General features: G+C 43.4%; 1 protein-coding gene across 1 annotated transcript in view; it reads left to right on the top strand.

Annotated features, from left to right (window-relative positions):
• Positions 1-26,029, top strand: part of PLXNC1 (plexin C1) — a 160,317-nt gene that overhangs the window by 89,203 nt on the left and 45,085 nt on the right. Inside the window, exons 10-20 of the mRNA XM_064376880.1 lie at positions 1,323-1,462; positions 4,450-4,629; positions 7,730-7,817; positions 11,710-11,913; positions 12,038-12,223; positions 15,528-15,630; positions 18,872-18,973; positions 19,277-19,380; positions 22,703-22,741; positions 22,975-23,099; positions 24,529-24,727. Coding sequence (XP_064232950.1) covers positions 1,323-1,462; positions 4,450-4,629; positions 7,730-7,817; positions 11,710-11,913; positions 12,038-12,223; positions 15,528-15,630; positions 18,872-18,973; positions 19,277-19,380; positions 22,703-22,741; positions 22,975-23,099; positions 24,529-24,727 — 1,470 coding nt within the window. The remainder of the gene's footprint in view (positions 1-1,322; positions 1,463-4,449; positions 4,630-7,729; positions 7,818-11,709; positions 11,914-12,037; positions 12,224-15,527; positions 15,631-18,871; positions 18,974-19,276; positions 19,381-22,702; positions 22,742-22,974; positions 23,100-24,528; positions 24,728-26,029) is intronic.

The raw sequence follows: 26,029 nt of genomic DNA, 5'->3' as shown, positions 1-26,029 counted from the left end.
GAGGCAGGAGAATCGCTTGAACCCAGGAGGCGGAGGTTGCAGTGAGCCAAGATTGCACCACTGCACTCCAGCCTGGGCGACAGAGCCAGACTCCGTCTTAAAAACAAAAAAGGAGAATACAGACTTGCTGGAAATTGTCTACAAAAGAACAGTCCAATGATCAGAATGATAGACAGTAGTATCTGTAGCATAAAAGTGAAAGAATCAGGATTGTTTTGTTTTGAAAAGAGAAAATGATACTTGCTAATAAATAAAGGGTCTTTTTTTTTTTTTTTGAGACGGAGTTTCGCTCTTGTTACCCAGGCTGGAGTGCAATGGCGTGATCTCGGCTCACCGCAACCTCTGCCTCCTGGGTTCAGGCAATTCTCCTGCCTCAGCCTCCTGAGTAACTGGGATTACAGGCACGCGCCACCGTGCCCAGCTAATTTTTTGTATTTTTTTAGTAGAGACGGGGTTTCACCATGTTGACCAGAATGGTCTCGATCTCTTGACCTCGTGATCCACCCGCCTCGGCCTCCCAAAGTGCTGGGATTACAGGCGTGAGCCACCGCGCCCGGCCAGGGCCTTTTTTTTTTAAGGGAGAATTTGATTAGACATCACAAATGGAGAAGGAAGGTGGCATTCACCTACATGACATAAAGTCAGATAGCAAGGGACTCCAAGGGGACATGTGCTTGACCTTAGGCCTGATAAAGCCTGTTGAAACTGAGTAGTAAGAAGGAGGTCGTGGTGTCTACAAACCGTGGATGGCCACAGTGGTTTAGACACCCAACTACTTGATATTAGGTGACTGAACAGGTGGATTTCATGAGGCTTTTCCCCTGCAGTATCCTCCTGGATTCAAATAACCTCACTGTAACAAAAAAATATGAACTGCTTTCTTGGGAATGAAATTTATCTGGAATGACATTTCTTTTAATTTAACAACGAGTCTGCCATTGGCCTACGGTCAATGGACTCTCTTTTCTTTCCTTGATTTTGCTTACACTGTGAGCCTCCAGAGGCTGTAAGGCAGCGAGCATTTTCAAAACTCCAGTGATACCTCGCTCTTCAGACAGAATGTCAGACTCTTCGACTGTATTTTCAACTGTCTTGTGAGACAAAGACTAATTGGTTTGACCTCATGCTGTCACATGTTGAGAGACATGAGTCTGCCGCACTCTTCCTTGAATTCATTGATTTCATTAAACACTGTCTGCTTGTGTTTGCAAAATGTTGTAATTTCCCAGTGATTTCTTCAAACTGCAGCGCATAAACAGACTTGTTGGAGCAGTGCCATTTCTTAGCTTTGATCTCCTGTTTTAATCTTTTATTTCCAATAGGCCTTCTACATTAAGTCCATTGAGCCACAGAAAATATCGACATTAGGGAAAAGCAACGTGATAGTAACGGGAGCAAACTTTACCCGGGCATCCAACATCACAATGATCCTGAAAGGAACCAGTACCTGTGATAAGGATGTGTGAGTCGAAATACTAATAGTTTATCCTTGGTAGCACAAAGCTCAAACCTGTGCCTAAGGAGTATCAGTGTGATCATAACCTTTATATAGTCCAATTATTGCCATGCACCAAAACGGGACAATTAGTCTGAGTATTTGACGTAACATAAAAAGTAATTTTAACAACAGATCTGAAGTTCATTGTGAGAGAATCTGTTCCGTGTTATTCCCCAAAAATCTCAGTAGAGAGTCATTTCAAGATGTTGCTTGTTTTGGATCTTGATTCATTTTCATTAACAAAATCCAGTGTATAGAGTTGCGAATATTGTTCTTTAGGTGATGCACTTGGAAAAATGGTTGAGTACCTTGAAATTTGATGGGGAATTTTTGAAGCAATTCTTCCAGTGTGCTACCCAAAATTGGAAAAAAAAAAAAAAAAAGCAAAACCTTTTGGATCCATTTTATGTGGAACTTTAATTCTTCATAGGCTTCTCTTTACTGTTTTGGTTTCAGTCTCCAAAAATTAAATTACTACCACATAGAACAGTAGTAAAAAAAGGACACCCCAACATAAATATCTGGTCAGCGTATCTCTTGAACATCATTATCTCTAGCATTTCTTTTTTTTCCTTTTTTTGAGACGGAGTCTTACTCTGTCGCCAGGCTGGAGTGCAGTGGCGTGGTCTCAGATCACTGTGCAACCTCTGGTTCAAGCAATCCTCCTGTCTCAGCCTCCCAAGTAGCTGGGACTACAGGTGCACGCCACCATGCCCAGCTAATTTTTTGTCTTTTAGTAGGGACAGGGTTTCACCATGTTGGCCAGGATGGTCTCAATCTCCTGACCTCATGATCCACTCGTCTCAGCCTCCCAAAGTACTGGGATTCCAGGCGTGAGCCACTGTGCCCAGCCTCTGTCTCTTCTTTCCCCAACTCATCCCATTGGTGAAACTTGGAGAAAGAATTTTCAATTTTCACTGATGCCCTTGTTCAAATTGCTACTCCCCCCTCAAAAAAAAAAAAAGAAATGTGATAACTGCAGTTATTAAATAACACAACAGATTATTTGAGTTTTCTGCTTGTTAACTTGTGCAAGTTTGGGCTAATTTGAAGTAAAATATGTTACAGTCTACATGGAGTATAATACTAAGCTTATTTTCATCATGGAAATGCATTTAAGACAATCTGCTGAAGCGTGATGTTTTGGTTTTTAACTACTAAAACAGATTTGTACAGCATTCTAATCTGCCATGCTTATTTACTGAATTTTCTGCTTTAATTCATTTTCTGCACATCACTGCCATCCCCTTCCCCTCATAGCAGTAAATTTGGAATATCTGTGATCTTGATGAGAAAAGCCGCTCATTGGTGGCTTGCCTGCATTCTGCTATTTGCCAGAATTATCAAGCACACATTAGAGGCTGTATCTATGCAACATAGGTTTTTTTCGTGCTGTTTATCCTGGCTAAATACCTTATTGCAAAATTCTTTCATTTTGTGTAGCGAAATCTGTGAAGTTAGACACCTGTGTATTCACTGCAAGGCAATCAACTTCATGGAAAATAAGTAGTTTTTCAGAGCATTTCGTGTTTCTGACTCTTTATGCTCTCATTTTAATTCTGAATGTGTCTTGAGATACTGCAGTTATTAAATTAAATGACTAGGAGACCTTTCTGCATGTAGCATTTCAGTAACCACATCTGTGTGGTGAATCCAAGTTCACAAGCAGTCAACATAATACCCAGTTAATCCTGTACCTGAGTCCAGGCTGTAATCCCAAACTCTTTTAATATGGTACTTTTAAAACGGGGAATTATTTTAAAGAGAAAAATACTAGTAGTGGAATGACCTACATTTCCACCACTCTTCTTCTAAAATTTATAAACGAGTTTGAATTTTAATGATCAGCCACTTTATGATGGATTTCCTAGAGCTTTGCTCTGAATATAAACTGAATATGTGTGTCTGAGGTGGTGTAAGTACAACTGACTCAGATGTTTTTGAATTTGCCTTATCCTAAAGGGTTAGTGATAGCATTAATCATTGTGCACATGGCCTTTAAGTAGTAATAATAGATTCTCATGTAGCATGATGAGACTGAGCACTATTCAGGCGCAACCCAGGCTTCATGATTTGTGCTTTAGAGGGTCATGGTAGACACACAGAGGAAGCTGCCGGTGACAGGGGGAATGTTGGAGAAGGATTCACTCTGACTCTGGAAGGGCGCCAAGGGTCAGCTCTGCTGGACATCAGGAGCACCCTGGACAGCGCCACTAAGTCCCATTCTGGAGACTCCTTAGGGGGCAGGTTGGTCCCAATGCTGACAGATTCTGAAACGCCTGGGCTCTTGGTTGAGACCCTCTTCGAACAGCAGAATTCCCATCTCTGTCTGGTGTTGGGTTCTACCGTCTCAGTACTTGACTAAGGCCTTTTTGCTTAAGCTTTTTATTATTGAAATTCAGACATATACAAAAGAGATGAGTGTCATGAACCTCTCTGTAGCCATTCCCAGTTTCAAAACCTATCAACATTTTGCCAATCTTGCTTCATCTGTTTTATCTGGGGTTTTTGGGGGGATCATGGTGGGAGGCATGATGAGAACCAAACACCATATCCTTTCACTCATAAGTGCTTCAGTATCTCTCTAACAGATAAGCATAGTGCCGTCATGATACTCAACAGAATTATCCAGAATTCTTAATAAAAGTAATCACCAGTTCGTGTTCCGCTTTCTATTAGTACTTTTAAAGGCAATGGTTACACCTCTTTCCTTTCCCACTTCTAAGGGCCATGCAAATAAGAAAGATAAAAATGCACTAAAGAAAGAGGAACCCGGCCTCTAATAATACCCAGCTTGGGTCATTGGCCCCTGATGAGTCAGTAGTTTCCTGCAGCTCTTCTGCTCCTTCCTGAAGTATTGTAGTTCAAGTGAAATTCATCTGGTGTCACCTTGGGTAATCAACTGTGCTCTGTCTGTGTCATGTGAGAGTTCTTTTTCTTCTCCTTTCTAGGATACAGGTTAGCCATGTGCTAAATGACACCCACATGAAATTCTCTCTTCCATCAAGCCGGAAAGAAATGAAGGATGTGTGTATCCAGTTTGATGGTGGGAACTGCTCTTCTGTGGGATCCTTATCCTACATTGCTCTGCCACATTGTTCCCTTATAGTTCCAGCTACCACCTGGATCAGGTACTTTCTGGATTCATAATCTTTTTCTCTCATTGTGGTTAAGGGTCATATGCACAAAGATCATTGATTTTATTCAAGTCAATTCAGAAACACTAGTCATTCCAAATTCTTCTCGCAGAGTTCCCCTTAGGATTTATTCCTAGAAAAATGCATACCTGACAAGGCGTTTGCTTCCCATGCTGATCGTGAACGCTATGAGCACATCTTCTTTTTCTCTTCACCATGGCTGCTGGGAAACTCACAGCTGAAATGTTTGTCCTTAGCCTAGGTTTTTGATACAGATATCTAACACTCTTCACTATGTGTCCCTCCTGCTTGTGGTAAAAGGCTTCTTTCTTACCTCTTTCATTTTATAGACTTTAGAGTAAGCTGTTTTGAATTATTTGGGGATATGTTGGGAGCTATCAAAATGAAAAGCAGAATCAGCATTTCCAAGATGTTCCCTAAAGGGGAGATGAAAACTCCAAAATAAACTCTCCCAGATAAATCCAATGTTAAGAAAAAAATTTCTCTCCCTATTTGAATTCTTGTATTTATTACTATTATTATTTTTTTCATTTTCATGGGTATAAAATGCTTATAGATGTTTATGGAGTACATGTGGCATTTTTCTACAAGCATACAGTGAATATGTAATCATCAAATCAGGGTAATTGGAGTATCCATCACCTCAAGCATTTATCATTCCTTTGTGTTAGGAACATTCCAATTCCACTCTTCTAGCTATTTTTAAATGTGTAACAAATTATTGTGAATTATAGACACCCTACTATGCTACTGAACACTAGATCTTATTCTATCTCATTGTATTTTTGTAGCCATTAACCAACCCCTCTTTATCCTTCTCTGCCCCTGCCACACTGCCCTTCCCAACCTCTGATATCCATAATTCTACCCTCTATCTCCATTAGACCAACTCTCTAAGCTCCCACATATGGGTGAGAACCTGCAGTATTTGTCTTTCTGTGCCTGGCTTATTTCACTTAACATAATGTCCTGCAGTTCCATCTGTGTTGTTGCAAATGACAGGATCGCATTCTTTTTTTGTAGGCTGAATAATCCTCCTTGTGTATATCTACCACATTTTCTTTATCCATTTATCCAGTGACAGACACTTAGGTTGAGTCCCTGTGTTGGTTATTGTGAATAGTGCTGCAATAAACTTTCTCCCTAGTTGAATTTAAATTCACTTTCATAATATTTTTTTTCCTACATCTCTTTAGGACTAAAATCCTAAAGATATTTTCTTTGTCTGACACAGTACAAAGCTCATTTTCAAAGTACTCTCTAGATAAACCTACAGACAAAGCTTTGTTAAAAAAAAAAAGAATAAAAGGAGGGGAAGAGAAAGAGGAAAAAAGAGGAGAAGAAAAAAAATCACTTTTAATATTCTTATTTAAGATCAAGTGAGAGGAAGCTATATTAGTTTGCTAGGGTGGACATAAAGTGCCACAGCCTTTGTGGCTTAAACAGCAGAAACTGATTGCTCCCTAGTTCTGGAGCCTAGACCTCTGAAATCAAGATGTTGGTAAGGTTGGTTTCTCCTGAGGCCTTACACCTTGGCTTGGAGATGGTCATCTTCTCCCCATGTCTTCACGTGGTCTTCCCTCTGTATCTCTTTCCTAATCTCCCCTTTTTATAAGGACATCAGTCATGTTGGATTACGGCCCACCCCAGTGACCTCATTTAACCTTCATTACCTCTTTAACCACCCCCATCTCCAAATACAGTCCCATTCGGAGGCAGTGGGAGTTAGAGCTTCAACATACACATTTTACGGGGACAGAATTCAGTCCATAATAGTAAGATAAGGGAAACTGAAATTTCAAAACCAAGGCTCTCGCGTGACATCCCCTACTCTGGGATCAATTCCATTCCCTATATAAAAAGAATCATTGATGTGGCAGTCCCCACGTGCCTGGTGTGTTCATCTATTGACTAGGTTAATCCTCATAAAACAAATTTATGAGATCTGCTATGGCTTGTCCCTTTTGCAAATGAGAGAACTGGGGGAGGAAAAGGGTTTGAACAACTCACCCAGCCTCCCAGACAGCCGGGCCTAGGAGGCTGGGCTCTGAGCCACTGCAGTGTCTTGCTTTGCTATAAAGTAAGAGGCTCCTTACTGTCCTGTCACCTATGACATTCTGAGCCTTTGTGTCTCGGCTGCTCCTGGGTCACTGTGCCTTGAGCACGAATGTGGCTCTAAATGCTGGCCATCGGGAGAACACGCTTGGCTTGGTTTTCTAGTAATGGCTACAGACTGGCATGAAACCAACTCAGCTCTTCCCCATTGTGCCTGGAGGATTCAGGGATCAGTGTCTTCTCTCTGCCCTACACAAATTGGGTTGCTCAGCCTCACCTCCTGGTCTTGTCATCAGGGGCTCAGATGGCTGTTGGACTTGACACACCCAGGCTCTCGTCCCCTAGAATGAGTGTCTGGTGACCTCTGTGAACAGGAGTGCAAGGGCAGCCAGAGCTGTAGACAGCTGTTTATTTCACACCCAGTGACCGCTTTGCTTGTATGCACTGAGAAACGTGAAGTTATTTGGCTTGGTTTTAGAGAGAGAGAATGTAGCTGTTATCTATATGGCATACCAAATAGGAATTTACACTTTTAATGTCATCGGTAATTTTACCTTGCCCAAAGTGGTTTCCTCTCTCTCTAAATAACATATCATTGGTAGGTTAGGAGTTTGATTTTGAAAATGGTTAGATTGAAGCATCTTTATATAGATTAAACAGTAATCAAACAAAATTCTGTTTAGTGAAACCTTTTCACGGTACAGCTCCTGATCTGATTATATGTGGCGATATGACACAACAAAATTCAAATTCCATTAAAGAATCTGGGCATTTTCCTAGAATTAAAATAGGATCTGACCTGCATTTTTATATTTATGCATCTTGAAAACCATGAATTTGTGGCTGGTATCCTAAAAGATTTCTAGCACTGTCCTGTATTTCAAATTAAAATTCATTAATTTGCTCTCAGACATAATTGAGTTTAATATTAAACCTGAATAAATTGATAGCTTTGTCATAAACGCAAATGCCTGTGTGTTAGCTATGAACCCCTTATTGTTGCTTTTATTCCTTGCAGCGGTGGTCAAAATATAACCATGATGGGCAGAAATTTTGATGTAATTGACAACTTAATCATTTCACATGAATTTAAAGGAAACATAAGTGTAAGTCTCCAGCTGCTTTGTAATAATAGTTGTTTTCAAGGATGGTCCTGTTTTCATCACACTATAATATGTTGGGGGGTATTTTTTATTTCTGTGACTTTGGTGTTATAAACTTTTACCTATGCTATCGTATATACTATCTGTGCTAGAATGAAAATAATGACACCTTATCCTTGTAGCTGAGTATTTCTAGTTGCAGCAATGAGGAAAGAGAAATGCACTTGGTACGATAAGACCTGACATTTTCTTTTTACGTAATTTGCGGCAAGTCACCTTAATGAGACAATGCTTATGAATATGTGTGAAAATGCTTCGTGAATGGTTAAGGTGTGATATAAAGAATTGCATTTCTGCGAAGAGTAGGTGGCGGTGTTCCTGTTGCACAGACAGAGTTGGGGTTTGCAGAAGTTAAATGCCTTGCAAAGGTCCCAGAAATCTTGTTATGTGCTTCTCCTTCTCTTCGACCTGATTTGGTCCCTACCGTCTGATGTTACCTCCTCTTGCCTTTCATCTCCCCACAGGAGAAACTATAGGAGAGGCCTGATCTCCACCCTTCCCAACTCTCCTACCAGTGCCTCCGGATGGGGGTCCTCTAGAGCAGGGGTGTCCAAACTTTTGGCTTCCTTCGGCCACGTTGGAAGAAGAATTGTCTTGGGCCACACCTAAAATACACCAACACTAACGATAGCTGATGAGTTAAAAAGTGGTTTGTGCATAATTTCCGTGATATCCACCACCACAGATAAGCAAAAAAAGTCCTTACATTCAAAAGGTTGGACACAGCTGCTCTAGATGGGAGCTTCTGATGCCAAGAGGGGAGATGAGGGATTTCAGATACAAGTCAGACCTCCAAGTGTACTCGTACACGCTTCTAAATGTCCTTCCCCATTCTTTCTTCCCCCTTTTTCCTCTCCTTGATGAGATCTGTGAGGTGGCTGCCTCTCTGGGGCCCTGCCTGACCACTTCCTGCCAAGGCTGACAGGCTCCCTACTCGGGAGCAGTGTGGGTTCATACCCAAATTCTGGGGGCCTCCTATAGGCCGTCCTTACAGCCTTGTCGTGCACACATTCGCCTGCTGACAGAGTTCAGAGCCACTTCCAAGCCTCACACTGGATGTGATTCCGGGCCACACCTCCGTGGGGTAAATGCCTCCAATTGAATGACTCATATAGTTTGACCCTCTGACTAGAGGCATTGCCCGAGTTTGTCACTGACTTGCTCTGCCTCCCACTTGCTGTTCCCAAATCAAGTTGAATTTTTTGAGCACCTACTGCAGGCAAAACATTTTGCTGGGTGCGGGGACAAAAGATTAAGTGACATTGTCATATTGCCTTCATGGAGGCAGTCAGCAAATCTACACGGGGATTGAAAGTTGAGGCTGGATGTGGTGACTCACCATTACAATCCCAGCACTTTGGGAGGCCAAGGCAGGAAGACTGCTTGAGGCCAGGAGTTCAAGACCAGCCTAGGCAACACAGTGAGACCCTATCTCTATAAAATAAAATGAACATAAAAGAAGTTGACAGCACAGAGTGTCATCAGGTTCTAGGTACTCTGGTTCCCTAACAGTTCAGAAACCCTGTGAGTCCAAGAAGACACCATGTGTTTTCACATGAAAGAGAAATGAAACATGGATGGGATTGAGTACGCCTGCAGTATGGAGTGGGGTGGATGGAAGCAGGGAGGTGAGTTCAGGTACAGAGGACAAAGCCTCGCAGGCCTGTGCTGGGAATGTCATTCAATCCTGCTTAGTGGGAACCTGGAGGATGGGTCAGGAATGAGCAAGAGGGATAGCTGTAAGGCTGAGCTGGGGCAACAAAGAGCGGTGTCAGACTGAAAACTTTGCCCTTAATTCTGTAGGTAGCAGGGAGCCACTGAGGATCTCTGGGCAGGGAGTGACATCTGTCTAGGAGCACTGGACTTACACTGTAAGGCGAGTGGACCTAGACAGTTAGTGACATGAAAGCAGTCAGAGTTTCTCCATGGGAAAGAGACTGTGCGGAAAGAGGAGGCTAGGGAAAGGGGGGATTCCGACCCAAAGGGCTTCGGTGTCCTGTCTGAGTGCTGGGAAACCACGAGAAGAGAAGAGAGTGTCTAACCCCCAGCAGGGGCCAGCTCCTGAAGTGCTTGTTGCTGCTGAATCGCTCTTTGTTGGGGAAACTCCTGCCGGGCGGTTATTATTTTGGCAATGGTGCACAGCTGGGCTTGGAGAGGCAGGGACTGAAGAAAGGCTGGGAGCCCAGTGAGGATGCTCATGCCAGTGCAGGTGTTTTTGAGACGTCCGCAGTCTCTCCGGGCTGACAGCAGGTCCTTCAGACTCCGGTGAGCAGAGCAGGTCTCAAGGGCTGGGGTGTGGTGACGCTCAAGATGACCAGCTTGTCTTTACAGCATATCGTTAAAGCGGGTGTGGGAGTGACATCATGGGAGTGAGAGCACTGAGGAGGAAGAAAAGAGCACCAAGGACTGGTAGCAAGCCTTCATTTTAAGGACTGAAAGACAGCAGGATGGGGCGGGTGAAGGTAGCCGAGAAGGTGTTCAGAAACCAGAGAAGAAGAGCAAATGGCATGGCAGGAGCTGCTCACGAGTAAGGAACTGTAGGGTCTTGAGTATCATGAGGTTGGGTGATCCTCTCGCCGGCAATCCTTCTAGAAGGCATCTTCAGTAAAAAGCCAGCCTGCTAGGAGTGATGGCTGCGGAGGCAGTAGAGACCATGGTTTTCATCCTGTGGACAGAAATGTGAGTGGGGGCTATAGTTTGGAAAGATGTGAAGGGGAAAGAAGGTCGGAAGGTCATGCTTGTCCATATCTCAGCTCTTTACATCAGATTTTCCCACCAACTGCCTCTTCCTATTATCTTTTTTATATTCTAGCATCACGGGGTGGCAGGGGCAGGGGTGGGGGGAAAATAGTTTTCCCCACCTGACAGATTTCTTTTCATGAGTCATAATTGGTCTTCTTTAGAATGCTTGCCATGCTCCCTTAACCCACCAGCCTTCTCTGCCTGGGAGGGAGATAGTGTTGCTGCACCTAAACAGGACGATATATTTATGTTACGTATTTACTTACTTTTTACATTTTATTATTTTTTTTAAATAGAGATGGGGTCTCGCTATGTTACCCAGGCTGATCTCCAGCTCCTGGGTTCAAGTGATCCTCCTCCCTCAGTCTCCCAAAGTGCTGGGATTACAGGCATGAGCCACTACGCCCCGCCTACTTATGTTGTCTTTAAAAAAAATAATAAGCCTGTAAATCAGGCCACCTTTTCTGCATTGTTTTCCGTTCTCATGCTCTACATTTCATGGGGGATGCCTTGTTCCTTTGACTTTTGTGTTCCGTTAGCCTGAAAGCCTTTTCCTCTTTATGGCCAGTGACTTCTGCTGAGGCCCGGCAGGCGGTTCCCCAACAAAGAGTGATTCCGCGGCAACACGCGCTTCAGGAGCTGGCCCTTGCTGGGGGATTGGACACTTTTCTTTTCTCGTGGTTTCTCAGGACTCAGACAGGCTGACTCCAAAGACACCTAAGCCCCTTGGGTCAGAATCTTCCCCTTTCCCTAACCTACTGCTTTCAGCCTGGTCTCTTTTCCCATGGCATAACCTTCCAGCTGCTTTCCTTGTCACTCATGATATTAATCATAATATTAACTAGCATGTTTTCAATGCTTACTGTGTGCAAGGCCCTGTTCTAAGCATGAATAATCTCATTTACTGTAGCGCTCATTTAATGTAATGCAGGGTTAAGTCAATCCTGTGAGGGAGATAGTATGGCTGACCCCATATTACAGATGAGAAAACAGAAGCACCAAGAAGTTAAGTTGCTCAGGTCACTTAGCTCTTAGCGACCAGAGCTGGGATTCATTAACGAACTTACTCAAATGTTCTTCTCTTTTCTCCCAGGTCTCTGAATATTGTGTGGCGACTTACTGCGGGTTTTTAGCCCCCAGTTTAAAGAGTTCAAAAGTGCGTACAAATGTCACTGTGAAGCTGAAAGTACAAGATACCTACTTGGATTGTGGAACCTTGCAGTATCAGGAGGACCCCAAATTCACAGGGTATCGGGTAGAATCCGAGGTGGACACAGAACTGGAAGTGAAAATTCAAGTATGCTTTTTTTTTTCTTTCCTGGGTGGGACGTCGCCCCGCCTCCTCGACTGGAAAGGTGTGTTTATGCTTGTGAGTTTCCACACGTGCTCTGATTTCTCCATCTTCATTTTGTTCTTCACAGAAAGAAAATGATAACTTCAACATTTCCAAGAACGACATTGAAATTACTCTCTTCCATGGGGAAAATGGGCAATTAGATTGCAGTTTTGAAAATATTACTAGAAACCAAGATCTCACCACCATCCTTTGCAAAATTAAGGGCATCAAGACTGCAAGTACTATTGCCAACTCTTCTAAGAAAGTTCGTGTAAGTGACCTGGCAGTCCCACCTGCTGTCTTTACCTGATTTTTGTGATAATTCCTTGGCTAAACCAGAGGCCAGAATGGAATCTTTCATAGATCTTCAGATCCTCACTTTAAATAAACAAAGCTGGTACTGCAAGCCCAAGCAGAATAGCTCCAAAATAGCTGGCTGAATCCATCCCTGGGCCTGTTCGAACGTCGAAGCGTTGGACGCACCATTGTCTGTAATCCTAATGGGTCTTGATAGCTTTTGTTCCAGCCATACATTTATACAGGAGCATCTGCAAGCAAAATCTCCAGACCCACTGACAAATGAGCTGCCACTCTTTTCTCAAATGCAGAGGTGACATGTCCTAGTAGAAACCCAAAACAAACAAGGCCTTCTTCAGCACACTCGGGGTAGCATTAGAATCAGATGGAGACCAAATAATCTCTGGGTCATGGGCTGCTTCCTTCACCATCAAGTCATACTTTCTGTGATTAGTCTTTTCCCAGACATGTTTGGGGGACCCGTCCCTGCTATATTTATGTCCCACAGTAAAGATGTGAGACCACTGAGAAGGGAAACATATTAGAAGTCACCCTTTATAGTGTTCATTCCATATGAGGCTCCATATAGCCTACACTGAAAAATCCTTTTTGATCTGTCGTCATAAATAATCGGATAAAAGACAATGAAAAAGAACTTCAGTCAGGTGGCATAGCTCACGCCTGTAATCCCAGCACTTTGGGAGGCCGAGGCAGGCAGATCACGAGGTCGAGAGATTGAGACCATCCTGGCCAACATGGTGAAACCCCGTCTCTACTAAAACTACAAAAATTCGCTGGGCGTAGTGGCGTGCGCCTGTAGTCCCAGCTACTCAGGAGGCTGAGGCAGGAGAATCTCTTGAACCAGGGAGGTGGAGGTTGCAGGGGGCTGAGATCGCACCACTGTCACTCCAGCCTGGCAACAGACCAAGACTCTGTCTCAAAAACAAACAACAACAACAAAAAAACAAACTTCAGACTGGAAGGCAAAACCAAAAATGTGTTCATGTCCCAGTGGCACCCGTTAATAGCTCTGTGGCCTTATGTAAGTCACTTGACCTTCCTGAGCTTCTCTTTGTCCATCTGTATGGTAAATGAGGGTAATAATAAGTTTTCTTTCTTTATTTTTTAGACAAAGTTTCACTGTGTCACCCAGGCAGGAGTGCAGTGGTGCAATCTCGGCTCACGGCAACCTCTGCCTCCCAGTTTTAAGTGATTCTCATGCCTCAGCCTCTCATGTAGCTGGGATTGCAAGCGCATGCCACCACGCCCAGCTATCTTTTTCTATTTTTGGTAGAGATGGGGTTTCACTGTGTTGGCCAGGCTGGTCTCAAACTCCTGGTCTCGAGTGATCTGCCTGCCTTAGCCTCCTAAAGTGCTGGCATTACAGGTGTGAGCCACCACGCCCAGCCAATAATAAGCTTTAAATCAGGAATAACAACTAGTCTGGGAGAGGCAAGTCATGCCTATAATGCCAGCACTTTGGGAAGCCAAAGCAGGAGGATCACTTGAACCCTCAGAGGTCTGGGCAACATGGTGAGACCCTGTCTCTAAAAAAAAATGGAACAACAGCTCATCTCACAGTGTTCCCACCTTTCCTGTTGAGAAGAGCAAATGCTGGCATTCTTCATCATTCAGGACATAGCTCCTGAGAGCCTGCACTGTGATGGGGACAGAACAGAGAAGAAAACAGACAAAAACATCTGCTTTTATGGAGGTTCCCTAACGAGACACAGTGTGAAGAATATAAATAAAAATTGTGTTACTTGGTGGCAGTTGCTATGGAGAAAAAGAGCAGCAGGTTGGGGGGGTGGGAATAGGAGCATGTAGGGGGCTACGCTACAGGTTTTGCAATGTGACCAGAAAAGGCCTGCTTGTGAAGGGGACATCTGTATAAGGAGGAGGGGGAACAAGGCATGGGCTGTCTGGGTTAGAACGTTCTAGGCAGAGGGAGCAGAGGATGCAAAGGTCCTGAGGCCGGAGGCTGCCTGGTGTGTTTGAAGAGCAGCAAGGAGGCCAGTGTGGCTGGAGTGGAGGGAGCAGAGCAGAGTCTTCTGAGGTTAGAGAGTTCACAGAACAGGAGGTGATTAGGACCTTGTGGACCATGGCAAGGGCTTGGCTTGTGGGCTGGGGAAGCCATGGGAGAGTTTTGAGGAGGGCACCATGAACTATTTAAATGGTGTCGTGCAGTTAGTCATCATGACAGCCTACCAAGAGGCGCTCTCAACATCCCATTTCAGAGATTAGGAAAAGGCCTGGATGTGCATGCCTAATGCAGGATTCTGCAGCTGAGAAGCAGAGCAGGTGGCAGAGCTGGGCTGGAGAGCTTCAGCTGTCCGGGTCCAAATCCAGCCTCCAGCCGCTGTGCTCAGATGTCTCCACGGGGGCAGCATAGGTCCAAGGATGGAAACACACCTTAATACTTGTCTGTACATCAATGAAATACTTAAACTGCATGTAGGGTTTTCCCCTTGACAAGTTTCACAAAATATTTATAATAAAAAATGCTAAAACTGGAAAAATCCATCAGGGATGATCTGATCAGCACTGCCAAACTGGTTTTTGCCACAGAATGTTTTATTCAAAATAGGATGCCAGGTACAGTGGCTCACACCTATAATCCCAGCACTTTGAGAGGCTGAGCTGGGAGGATCGCTTGAGTTCAGGAGTTTGAGGCCAGACTGGGCAACATAGCGAGACCCTGTCTCTACAAAAAATTTAAAAATTAGCCAGGTGTGGTGGTGTGCACCTATAGTTCCAGCTACTTGGGAGGCTGAGGCAGGAGGAAAACTTGAGCCCACGAGTTCAAGGCTACAGTGAGCTATGATCATGCCACTGCATTCCAGCCTGGGCAACAGAGTGAGACCCTATCTCTAAAACAAAAACAAAATAAGCCTGCCAAGAAGCACAAGGTGTAAAAAAGATAAAAGCTGAGTTTCTTCCTTAGAATAAAGGGTAGGGGGCTTCTCACCCACAGGCTGCTGCCTCTTCATTGCCCCCACTCCTGCAACTTAAAACCCCCAGAGCAAAGAGGGCCAAAGTTAAGACTCTGAGGGTCTAGTCCGGCACACATCAACTGACATTTCAGGAAACTGAGGCACAGTGAATATTCTGGATTTGCCAAAGGACACACAGCTAATCTGCCACAGAGGAAAGAGTTGAACTCAGATATCCGACCCAGCTCACTGCTTATTTTTGTATCGTGAAACCATTTTAGGCGGGAAACGACGTAAATAAGTAACGGTATCGATTGGGTCTAACGACATTCTTTGTCCTATCAGGTCAAGCTGGGAAACCTGGAGCTCTACGTGGAGCAGGAGTCGGTTCCTTCCACGTGGTATTTTCTGATTGTGCTCCCTGTCTTGCTAGTGATTGTCATTTTTGGTAAGTGCCCTGTTTAATTTTGTCAGAGAAATTATTCCCTGGGGACTCTCGCCAGGCAGGCCGACTTTCAGCGTTCAGGGGCTGTTTGCTTCAATTAAATACAAATGAGTGAAAACCCAAATCAAAACTTTGGGAAACAAATAATAGGTACATGCTGAGGTCTTTCCAAACATTTCCTTCGGCCGGGTGCAGTGGTTCACGCCTATAATCCCAGCACTTGGGGAGGCTGAGGCAGGGAGGTCACCTGAGGTCAGGAGTTTGAGATTAGCCTGGCCAACGTGATGAAACCCCATCTCCACTAAAAATACAAAAATTAGCTGGGCATGGTGGCAGGCGCCTGTAATCCCAACTACTCAGGATGCTGAGGCAGGAAATCGCTTGAACCTGGAAGGCTGAGGTTGCAGTGAGCCGAGATCACACCATTGCACTCCAGCCTGGGTGACAGGGCAAGACTCCATATCAAAGAAAAACAAAAACAAAAAAACACAAAGAAAAAAACAAAATAAATTTTTTTTTTAAGGATGATTCGTTAATAGAAGGCTGGGTTACATAGATGGTATCATGGGATTTGAGGGATATGATTGACTTTGCTTCTCCATTCCTTCAAATTGTGATACAAACGTTCGTTTATATCATTCCCTAAGAACTTCTCTGGGATTTGGGGCTCCCAGGACTTGGTTATTTCATCCTGATCACCCTGCCACCTGTCACCCCAGTCTCATCCCAGCCTTGATTTTTCTGGGAAGAACCACACTTTAGAAGTGTGGTCATGCCCGGGCATAGTGGCACATGCCTTTACTTCCAACACTTGGGAGGCCGAGGAGGAAGGATTGTGTAAGCCTAGGAGTTTGAGATTACAGTGAGCTATGATCGTGCTGCTGCATGCCAGCCTGGACAACAGAGTGAGGCAATGTGTCTAAAAAAATAAACCTTTTTAAAAAAACAGAAGTGTGATCTGTGTCATCTCTTAAAGTGGTCCCAGGCTCATCCACACACAGCGAGCCCATAGTGGTTGCTCACTGGCTAAAACTGGCCCACCAATATGTTTGTTTCACCCATGTAGCATTTTCTAAAACTATTAAGTAGCTTACTAGTGATTCACATTTTGAAACATCTCTTGAAAATGTGAAAGATTCAGATCATTGGATCCCAATTTTTCTGTAGCATCAGTTTATAAGAGCTGAGTGGCAGCTACGCCCTGGAGAGAAGGAATGTGCTCCCTGAGTTTTGACCACAGTTGCCACCACTCCATATTGTGTCTACCCAGGCCATTTAACTCATGTATATACCTGATCTCTGCAGCCATTTTGTTTGTGACTCTGGTTCTGAGCTGCTTGTCATTTCAAGTCTATTTCCTCTCACCCTTCTTTGAAAAAGGAACTCTTCACCAACAAATAGCACTTCATAGTTCTTGATTTAACATAGGTATTGCCCTTCTGAAATTTGATGGCTAGTAGAGGCAGTTGCCAGTGTCTTCTTCCATACACTCATTTATTCATTCATTCGTACCTGCATCTATTTACCTTATGTTCATCAAGCACCTGTTATGTTTCTGATAACTGTGCAAGTCTCTGGAGCTATAAAAAATGAGCCTTTGCGTGCACGAGCCAGTGTTGCTCAAACTGAGGCCTGAGGAACAATGGTCCCAAGTGAGGCTCCTGGAAAAAGGGGTTCCATGGTCAAGTAAGTTTGGGAATCACTACATACTCCACCCTTTCTTAGACATGCACAATGCATGTTATTTTTATTTATTTATTTATTTATTTTTTGAGACGGAGTTTCGCTCATTACCCAGGCTGGAGTGCAATGGCACCATCTCGGCTCACTGCAACTTCCACCTCCTGGGTTCAGGCAATTCTCCTGCCTCAGCCTCCTGAGTAACTGGGATTACAGGCACGCGCCACCATGCCCAGCTAATTTTTTGTATTTTTAGTAGAGACGGGGTTTCACCATGTTGACCAGGATGGTCTCGATCTCTTGACCTCGTGATCCACCCGCCTCGGCCTCCCAAAGTGCTGGGATTACAGGCGTGAGCCACCACGCCCGGCCCAATGCATGTTATTGAGACTGTTGACTTTATGAAGTAGTCCAACGAAGAAACATGTTTGTTTCCTCTAGCATCATTTAGACCTGTTGGTAGCAGAGCTCGTCTATTATGTAATTTGTTTCTTTCCTTTTTTTTTTTTGTTAAGAAAGAGTCTCACTGTTTTGCCCAGGCTGAGTGCAGTGACACAATCACAGCTCACTACAGCCTTGACCTCCTGGGCTCAAGCGATCCTCCCACCTCAGCCTCCCAAGTAGCTGGGACTCCAGGCATGTGCCATCACACTCAGCTAACTATTTTTTTGTAGAAACCGGGTCTTTCTCTGTTGCCCAGGCTGATCTCAAACCCCCCGGCCTCAAGCCATGCTCCCATCTCAGCCTCTCAAAGTGCTGGAATTACAGATGTGAGCCACCGCACCTGGCTGTAATTTGTATAAGTGAGGAGAAGCTTCCTAGAATAATAACGATGGTTGGTTGTTGAATACTTATACTTTTTAAATAATCTGTTCTTAATGCTTTTTGTGAGTTACTTCTTATCATCCTCCCAGCATCATAGTGAGACAGGCACTCTTACAGAGAAGGCAGCCAGACACAGAGATGCTGAGGAACTTAACCCAGGTCACACATGAACCCAAGCACCGAATCGGGTTGGTTTACGGCCTCTGCCACACAGTTCAAAGCAATATGGAGATACGGAGTTCCTTGTGGCTCACTCATCATGTCACCCCATTAACTGTATGCAGGCTTGGCTCATGTAGCCGACTCTGGATCTGCAGTTCCTTTCTGCACTTGCAGCACAACTTTATTTCTCCAGGGATGCTTACAAACATTCAGAAAGAATGGAACGATGCAAGTGGCTGCAGCTGTGGGAAAACTTGGCTGGTTTCATTACGTTTCAGCCACTGGGATCCTTGGTTATAAGTGAAGGTTATTTGATTTAGCTTTCACTTGTAAAATGAGTAAGGTTTTGTTTCTTCTCTGTTGCATTTTAGCATCTTCCTCTTTAGAGTGACCCCTCACTGGGAAGTTTTCTTCTTTATAAGATCCAGTTCTCTAATGCTATTTTCTAGTCTCATTCTAGCTCTTGCTCTCTGTCCCTCTATGTTTTGGTTTTTTAAGAGCTGTAAAGGTTGCTCTTTGTTTTCATTTTTGGTTTTTGAGTTAACATGTCCCTCTGATGCCCATCCCTGTCTCTTAGCGGCCGTGGGGGTGACCAGGCACAAATCGAAGGAGCTGAGTCGCAAACAGAGTCAACAACTAGAATTGCTGGAAAGCGAGCTCCGGAAAGAGATACGTGACGGTAGGCTCCAAAATTGTATTTGTAGAAAAACAAGCCCATTATATTTATATTTTTATTTTTTGCCCTTCCATGGAGGTGGCCACAGTAATGAGAACTGTTTGTATAATAGAAGACAACAGAACAGCAGGGCCTGGGCCTGGCTTTGTGTTTTATTTCAGCTCTTCTCTGCAGCCAAACAAGTCATTATCTATTGTTTCTTCTTTAATGAAAACCAAGGTCATACTCTGTGTTAGACAAAACACCAGAAGATCTTATCCATTGTTTGTTGAGTTAAAACACTGCTCTTGGGATTCCGCTTTGCAGGCTTTGCTGAGCTGCAGATGGATAAATTGGATGTGGTGGATAGTTTTGGAACCGTTCCCTTTCTTGACTACAAACATTTTGCTCTGAGAACTTTCTTCCCCGAGGTAAGAGAGCATTGATCATATTCCTAAGGTTGAGTCTTGAATAATAATGAAGGTGCTTGTTGCTTTTGTCAAAACGAGTGTTTGCTTCCAAGGCAACTATACATGATGTGCTTGGTACAAAATAATGGCTTAAGTTTGAGCAGAGCAGGGAGGAGGGTAATTATTAATTGCATTGATTAGGGTATAAAGCAGTGACGGGTCACTGGTGATTACTCTTTGTCCAGTAACAAAACCCTAGGAGGGACAGAAGCTCAGAGTGATGATTTTGCTTTCTTTTACTCCCAATGTAGAACTGAACGTGTAGCTGGGAAGTGAGCTAGTTTATTTAAAAATCAATAAATTGTGAGCTAGCCAATTTGTTGTGTTTATCTGCATGACTTACATTGCAGCGACTAGATTATTCACTATTACTTCTCAATTGGAAAGGAAAAATACCACCGGTCAAAAGGAAAGAAAGTAGACATGGAGGGAATTGGAGTTGAAAACAGGCATTTTTAGCCGTGTAGAGTTCTTAGGGTTCTCCTCGGTGGTTTTTCTTTAGCTGCACAGTGTGTGTCATCCTCATTGAGTAGACGTAGATGCACGAACTGCTTAATTCATTTGTTCTAGGCTCTGAGGAATCATCTACTTAACCCTTTGGGTTGCTGGTCTTACCTACGTTTTCACGCCTCCATTTTCTCACCCACTCACTCAGCCCTCTCCATTTACCCTCCCAAGTCTTTGGTGAGGTACATTCATCCTTCGCATCGTCACCACCACGTCCTGGTACCCCAGCTCTGCCATATTGCCCTCTTTTTTTTTGGTCTGATGACCACATAGAGGCCCAACCTCTTAAACACATCAATACCAATGATCGCATTTCAATCTAGACTTCCAAGCAATGGCTGAAATCTCTCCAGGCCAGAGGAGAGTTTGTATCACCTTACCAGAAGCTTCTCTGCAAAAACTGGCCAGAAGCCTAGAGTTCAGAAACCCAGACACACGCAGTAAGCAATTTCCAGCTTCTCTATAATTCTAGAAGCGGACACCATGATACGTAACGCAGGGTCTGGAGGTTGGAATGCCTCCATAAAATACCTGCCATATTTTTTTTGGTCCAAGCCTCGGTGTTATAAATCAAGAAGGCTGTAAATAAGACTTCAGCTTTTTGTGTGGTGAGGTTTCCCTTAACTTATCCTCCAGGAGCACCAGGCACCGAGACCTGCCATTTGCCACCTCATCCATTTCTACGGCAGAACACCGCCTGGGGAGGGGAATTCAATTCCCCGAATCAGGATGACTGTGCACGGCCTCCGCAAAGGTTGCATCACAGGTCCTATTTCCAAGCTATCTGAGATCCCCATTAAGAATTTAAAAGCAATAAAATAACGGAGATTTTTGACTATCAACATGAATGCTGTGTGGGCTTTTACAGTTAATGATTGCCCTTGAGTGCTGAATAGAGTAATCTGTGGCCTGAAAAAAGAAATGTTCTTATCTTCTGTATTTGGTAATCAAGAACAAGATAGAGTAATGAATGTAAAGAAACACTGTTGCAAGTTGAATGTTTCAAAAATAAAATAAAATAAAATCCCAGGAACAACGCTACCTTATTTTAGGAGAGGAGTGATAGTTGCAAAGGAGCCAAACTGATTAAACTTGGTGTTATGTATAATCTTGAAAAGCAACTGGGAAAACCATACAAATTGAAGTCAGAAGTTGTTTAAAGGAGAGAACCCAGGAGAAAGCCCGCATAAATTTGTCAGAAGCCTTTCAAGAAGACCTAAGTCAAAATTGAATTTATAATAATTAAGAAAAGATAGAACAGAGAAACGCACCCTAAGAAGACAATGCCACTTGAAATGCATTCCAGGCTGCAGATAAGTCCTGGTATTAATTAGGCTCTTCACGGATTGATCAGAAGCCAAATCCTCTAGGCCTGGAGCTTGGGGGGCACAGGGGGAGGAACTGAGTGATCAGCACCTGCAAGAAAGCAACAGGCAAAATCCAGAGGAGACGGTGGGTTCTCAAAGGAGGCTGAGGTTCTTTGCTCTGCCTGTTGGCTTTTAAAGCCTTGCTTTTTATTATATTGACTCTTCTTTGCTTTGCATAAAATAGGAGAAGAAATACGGGTAAGCAGAGGATCTAACCTGAAGGAAAGGGAAATTTGAATGAAAGGAGGAAACGGCCTTAAAACACAGAGCAAGGGCGGCATTTCTGTATTTAAGGTTAAGAATCAACCTGTTTCCCTTGTCCATTTACATGAAGTTGGTTCAGCAGAAAAATATTAAGAACTAGAAAATGCAAACCTAGGGTCTGGGTTTTTTTGTTGTTGTTGTTTTTGGGGTTTTTTGCTTTTTACTAGGGGAGGATATGGCCAGAATAGTTTCAGGACTTTTGCTTGGGCTAGCAAATTTGAAACTATGAAGCAAAATTCTTTACGGAAGAATTTTACTTCACAAGATATAAAATTAGGTCAAAGTTTCAATTATTATCAAAAAAGAAGAAAAACCTGAATGTTTTGAGTTCAGCATCTCATTCTGTTGACTCAAAGTATTGCTTAACATACTTTTAAAGTTTAACCATTAATTGTAATAAGATTTATGATATACTACACGCCCTCAAGTTTTGAAGTTTATATTCCAGAGCTACCTAGCATTTAGAAACCAGTGAGTAATAGTATTGGGGTCTCTAGTTTTCTATAAATTAGGAATAAAACCAATAATTAATAACTGACACGGGGCACTTACTCTGAACCCATTTTATTTTCACACTAAACCTCTGAGGTGGGAACCATTATTGTCCCCATTTCAGAGATGAGGCAAGTCAGAGACAGAGAGGTTAAGAACACATCCCAAGTCATGTGACCAAGTAGTCTGGTCCAGATTCTACGCTTTTAACTACCCCTGTCTTCAATACCATTGTGCATTGAAATAGTAGCTGCTACTTAGCTAAGACTTGTAAAACTCAGCAACAGAATTTAGTCTTTATCTTTAGAAGGTAAATTCCTTGAAGAGTGGTCTGACATTTGCGTAATCTCCGTCAAGGACCCCTTCTTTAAATCATTTCTTCTAAAATGTGGGGCGATACCATCATCTACCAAAACTGGGACTGATGCCATGATAATTCTTCTTAGAGGCTTGCAGAATTCAGTGGCATTTCTTGAGAGCTGAATGATTATTTGTGTATTAGAGAATACGCAGCCACCACAAACCCAGAGGCTCTTCAGATTAGCAAATAGTGTCTCTACTTTATTAAAAAACGGACTTGGGTATTATAACAAAAATACACTCTTCATTTCCTTTGGATGTTATGAATAATAAAAGTGTCTCCTTCCTCTCAGTCAGGTGGCTTCACACACATCTTCACTGAAGATATGCATGTAAGTCTCTACGTTTTCATTTTTAGCCCAGTGACTGCCTGATGTTCATAGTGTTATCATCTCCACTATCATCTCCATTATTATTAGTTTGAATTTTTATTGTGGGTTTTTTGGGATCATGAATTCAATATTAAATAATTCATTGTCTTGGAAAACCCATTGTGGAGCTACTTTCTAGCTTTAAACTTCTACATGATTTTGTATTACACTATATTTCTTTTTCTTTTTTTCAGAACAGAGACGCCAGTGACAAGAATGAAAGTCTCACAGCTTTGGATGCTCTAATCTGTAATAAAAGCTTTCTTGTTACTGTCATCCACACCCTTGAAAAGCAGAAGAACTTTTCAGTGAAGGACAGGTATTAGTCCATTCTTTGATGTTTTAAAAGCCTTTAAGAAGAGAAAATCAGGCTGGGTATGGTGGCTTATGCCTGTAATCCCAGCGTTTTTGGGAGGCCAGTGTGAGCAGATCACTTAAGGATAGGAGTTCAACACCAGACGGACCAACATAGCAAAAACTTGTCTCTACAAAAGAAAAAAAAAAGAGAAATCAAACCTAAGTCTCATATTTTATTTCCAAACCACTATCTGAACTTGATATCTTGAGAACATGGATTTTTCCAAAGGCTATTTGATTGGGAGTTTATGTGGCCTTATCTCTGTGTTAGATCACACCACCCCAACACAGTTTTTTGTTTTTGTTTTTAGTTGGAGTCTCTGTGGCCCAGGCTGAAGTGTGTGATCATGCTCACTGCAGCCTCAACCTCCTGGGCTCAAGCTATCCTCCTGCCTCAGCCTCCCCAAGTAGCTGGAACTACAGGCACATGCCACCACACCCAGCTAATGTTTTTGTTGTTATAGTAGAGATGGGGTCTTGCTATATTGCCCAGGCTGGTCCCAAACTCCTGACCTCACACAGTACCCCTTCTGCAAGGATTACAAGCATAAGCCACTATGCCCAGCTCTTTTTCTTTTTTTTAATGTTGAGACAGGGTTTCACTGTGTTGCTGAGGTTGGATTCAAACCCTGGGCTCAAGTGATCCTGCTGCTTCAGCCCCCTGTCCCCGCCAACACAGAATCTATTCTGAAGACACACACGCAACCCCCCTACTCCCAAGTAACCTTGAAAAACCCCAACACAAAAAAAAAACCCACATAAATTCTTTTTTTCTCTCTCAAGACGTAGTCTTGCGCTGTTGCCCAGGATGGAGTGCAGTGGCACAATCTCGGCTCACTGTAACCTCCACCTCCCGGGTTCAAGCAATTCTCCTGTCTCAGCCTCCCCAGTAGCTGGGATCACAGGAGCGTGCCACCACACCCGGATAATTTTTGTATTTTTAGTAGAGACGGGGTTTTACCACATTGGCCAGGCTGGTCTCAAACTCCTGACCTCAGGTGATCCACCTGCCTTGGACTCCCAAAGTGTTGGGATTACAGGTGTGAGCCACTGCACCCGGTGCATAAATTCTTAATCAAAAAAGCAGAAGTGTTATTTTTTATTTTTAAAACATCCCGAAACTTTGGAAGACTCACTTCTTGTTACCACTCTAGTTTAAATGCTGAAAACACAGAAAAGGTTCTAGAGATAGAAGTGGTTAGAATCTAAACATTCAAAAAAAAAAAAAAAAAGCTCCCAACCCATCAGGACAGCTCTCTGCCCTGCCCTCCCTTGTCCTGCCCTGCCCTGCCCTCCCCTGCCCTGCCCTGCCAGTGAGCTTCCATGGCAACTCCCATCAGTGTCCAGCCAGGCCTGCAGTCCATAGTTCACCCAGCTCTCTTTTTCAACAGGTGTCTGTTTGCCTCCTTCCTGACCATTGCACTGCAAACCAAGCTGGTCTACCTGACCAGCATCCTGGAGGTGCTGACCAGGGACTTGATGGAACAGTCTAGCAACATACAACCTAAACTCATGCTGAGACGCACGGAGTCCGTGGTCGAAAAACTCCTCACAAACTGGATGTCTGTCTGCCTTTCTGGTTTCCTCCGGGTAAGTGTCACATCCCTCAGCAGTGTCAGAGGTAAGACAATAGGCAGTTATTTTTAGCGACTCTGATACCTTTGCTGGGATAAATCCTGAATGCTCGGGGGTGTCAGCATTTAACCGTGTTTTGTCTTGGTCCTTACCCGGAACAGATCGAGAGAAAGTAAACATTGTTTTTGCTGCAACTGGCCTATGCAAATGTAATTCATTTAGAATTTCCTCAGGTGAGACTTTTCAAGTGAGTTCACCTTCTCACATCGATTCAAACCCAGAGCCCAGTCGGCCCATTTAAGAAAATGTGTTGAGAAAAGGGAATGTTTCAAACACCGAAGAGAACAAACTGTTTCATGCCCTCTGAAGCATTGTAGAAATACCCATTACCCACCGATACGCAGTAAGCTAATTGCAGTCAATTCCTACCAGTCATTCCGCATTAAAGCTGTTCTCCAAAGAGCTGCCTCCCCTGGAGTTTGCTTTGTTGGAGTTACCTGTGAATGTGGTTGTAATCTAATTGAACTTTAAAATCTTTTCAAATGCAAACTTTCTATAGATTCCAGTGGTGAAGAGAGTGGGCTCTAGAGTCCACTACTTGATCTGAATCTAGACTTCCCCACTTACTTGGCTTTATAACCTAGAGAACTGGAAGATTTTAGGACTGTTTTGAAGCACAGATGAGAAAACATATGCAATTGCTTAGCACTGAGGAAGCCTCCAGAAATGTTGGCCATTACTATTATAAAATATTAACATGAAAAGAAGGGTGTCCTGTTGAACCTGATCTTCACTCAGCCCTCTGAGGCCCCTGGTACAAAAGATTCTTATCCTTTCATTTTACCAGCCATTCAGATTCCAGCAAAACTGCGTAATTGTGTATTTGTAGCTAGTTCCGAAATCTAATTAAACTTTGAATAAGATACACTGCTATGCCACAGGTTTTAACAGTGCTACCTAAGTGTAGATCCAACAGCAGCGCTTTAAATAGACTGTGCTTAGTTTAATGTTTAATGCACTCTTACAAGTAGATGCACAACCATTTTTTTTTTAATTTCTCACCAACCCCTTCCTCTCCCCAAGGCAATACCCATTTATTAAGATTAATGAAATCTGCCTGCTTCTCTGTTTACTTGGCATAAATCATCAGAGGCTTTGGGGAGTGTGGAGCCAGTTATTTCTGGGATGAATATTTTTTTGCTTTCCACTGTGGTTGCTTTTGCCACAACTGCTGCGAGATGGAGGCACCAGGACTCTCACCCAGTTCCCTGGTCTTGGTGTTCAAAGGCCGACTCCTGCCCCACCACGGTCCCACTG

This window comes from Aotus nancymaae, unplaced genomic scaffold (assembly GCF_030222135.1).
Source record: "Aotus nancymaae isolate 86718 unplaced genomic scaffold, 86718_ANA_hifiasm-v0.15.2.pri h1tg000016l, whole genome shotgun sequence".
In the NCBI taxonomy this organism is placed as follows: domain Eukaryota; kingdom Metazoa; phylum Chordata; class Mammalia; order Primates; family Aotidae; genus Aotus; species Aotus nancymaae.
Note: the sequence above shows the minus strand (reverse complement) of the source record. Positions and strands in the feature narration are given on the sequence as shown.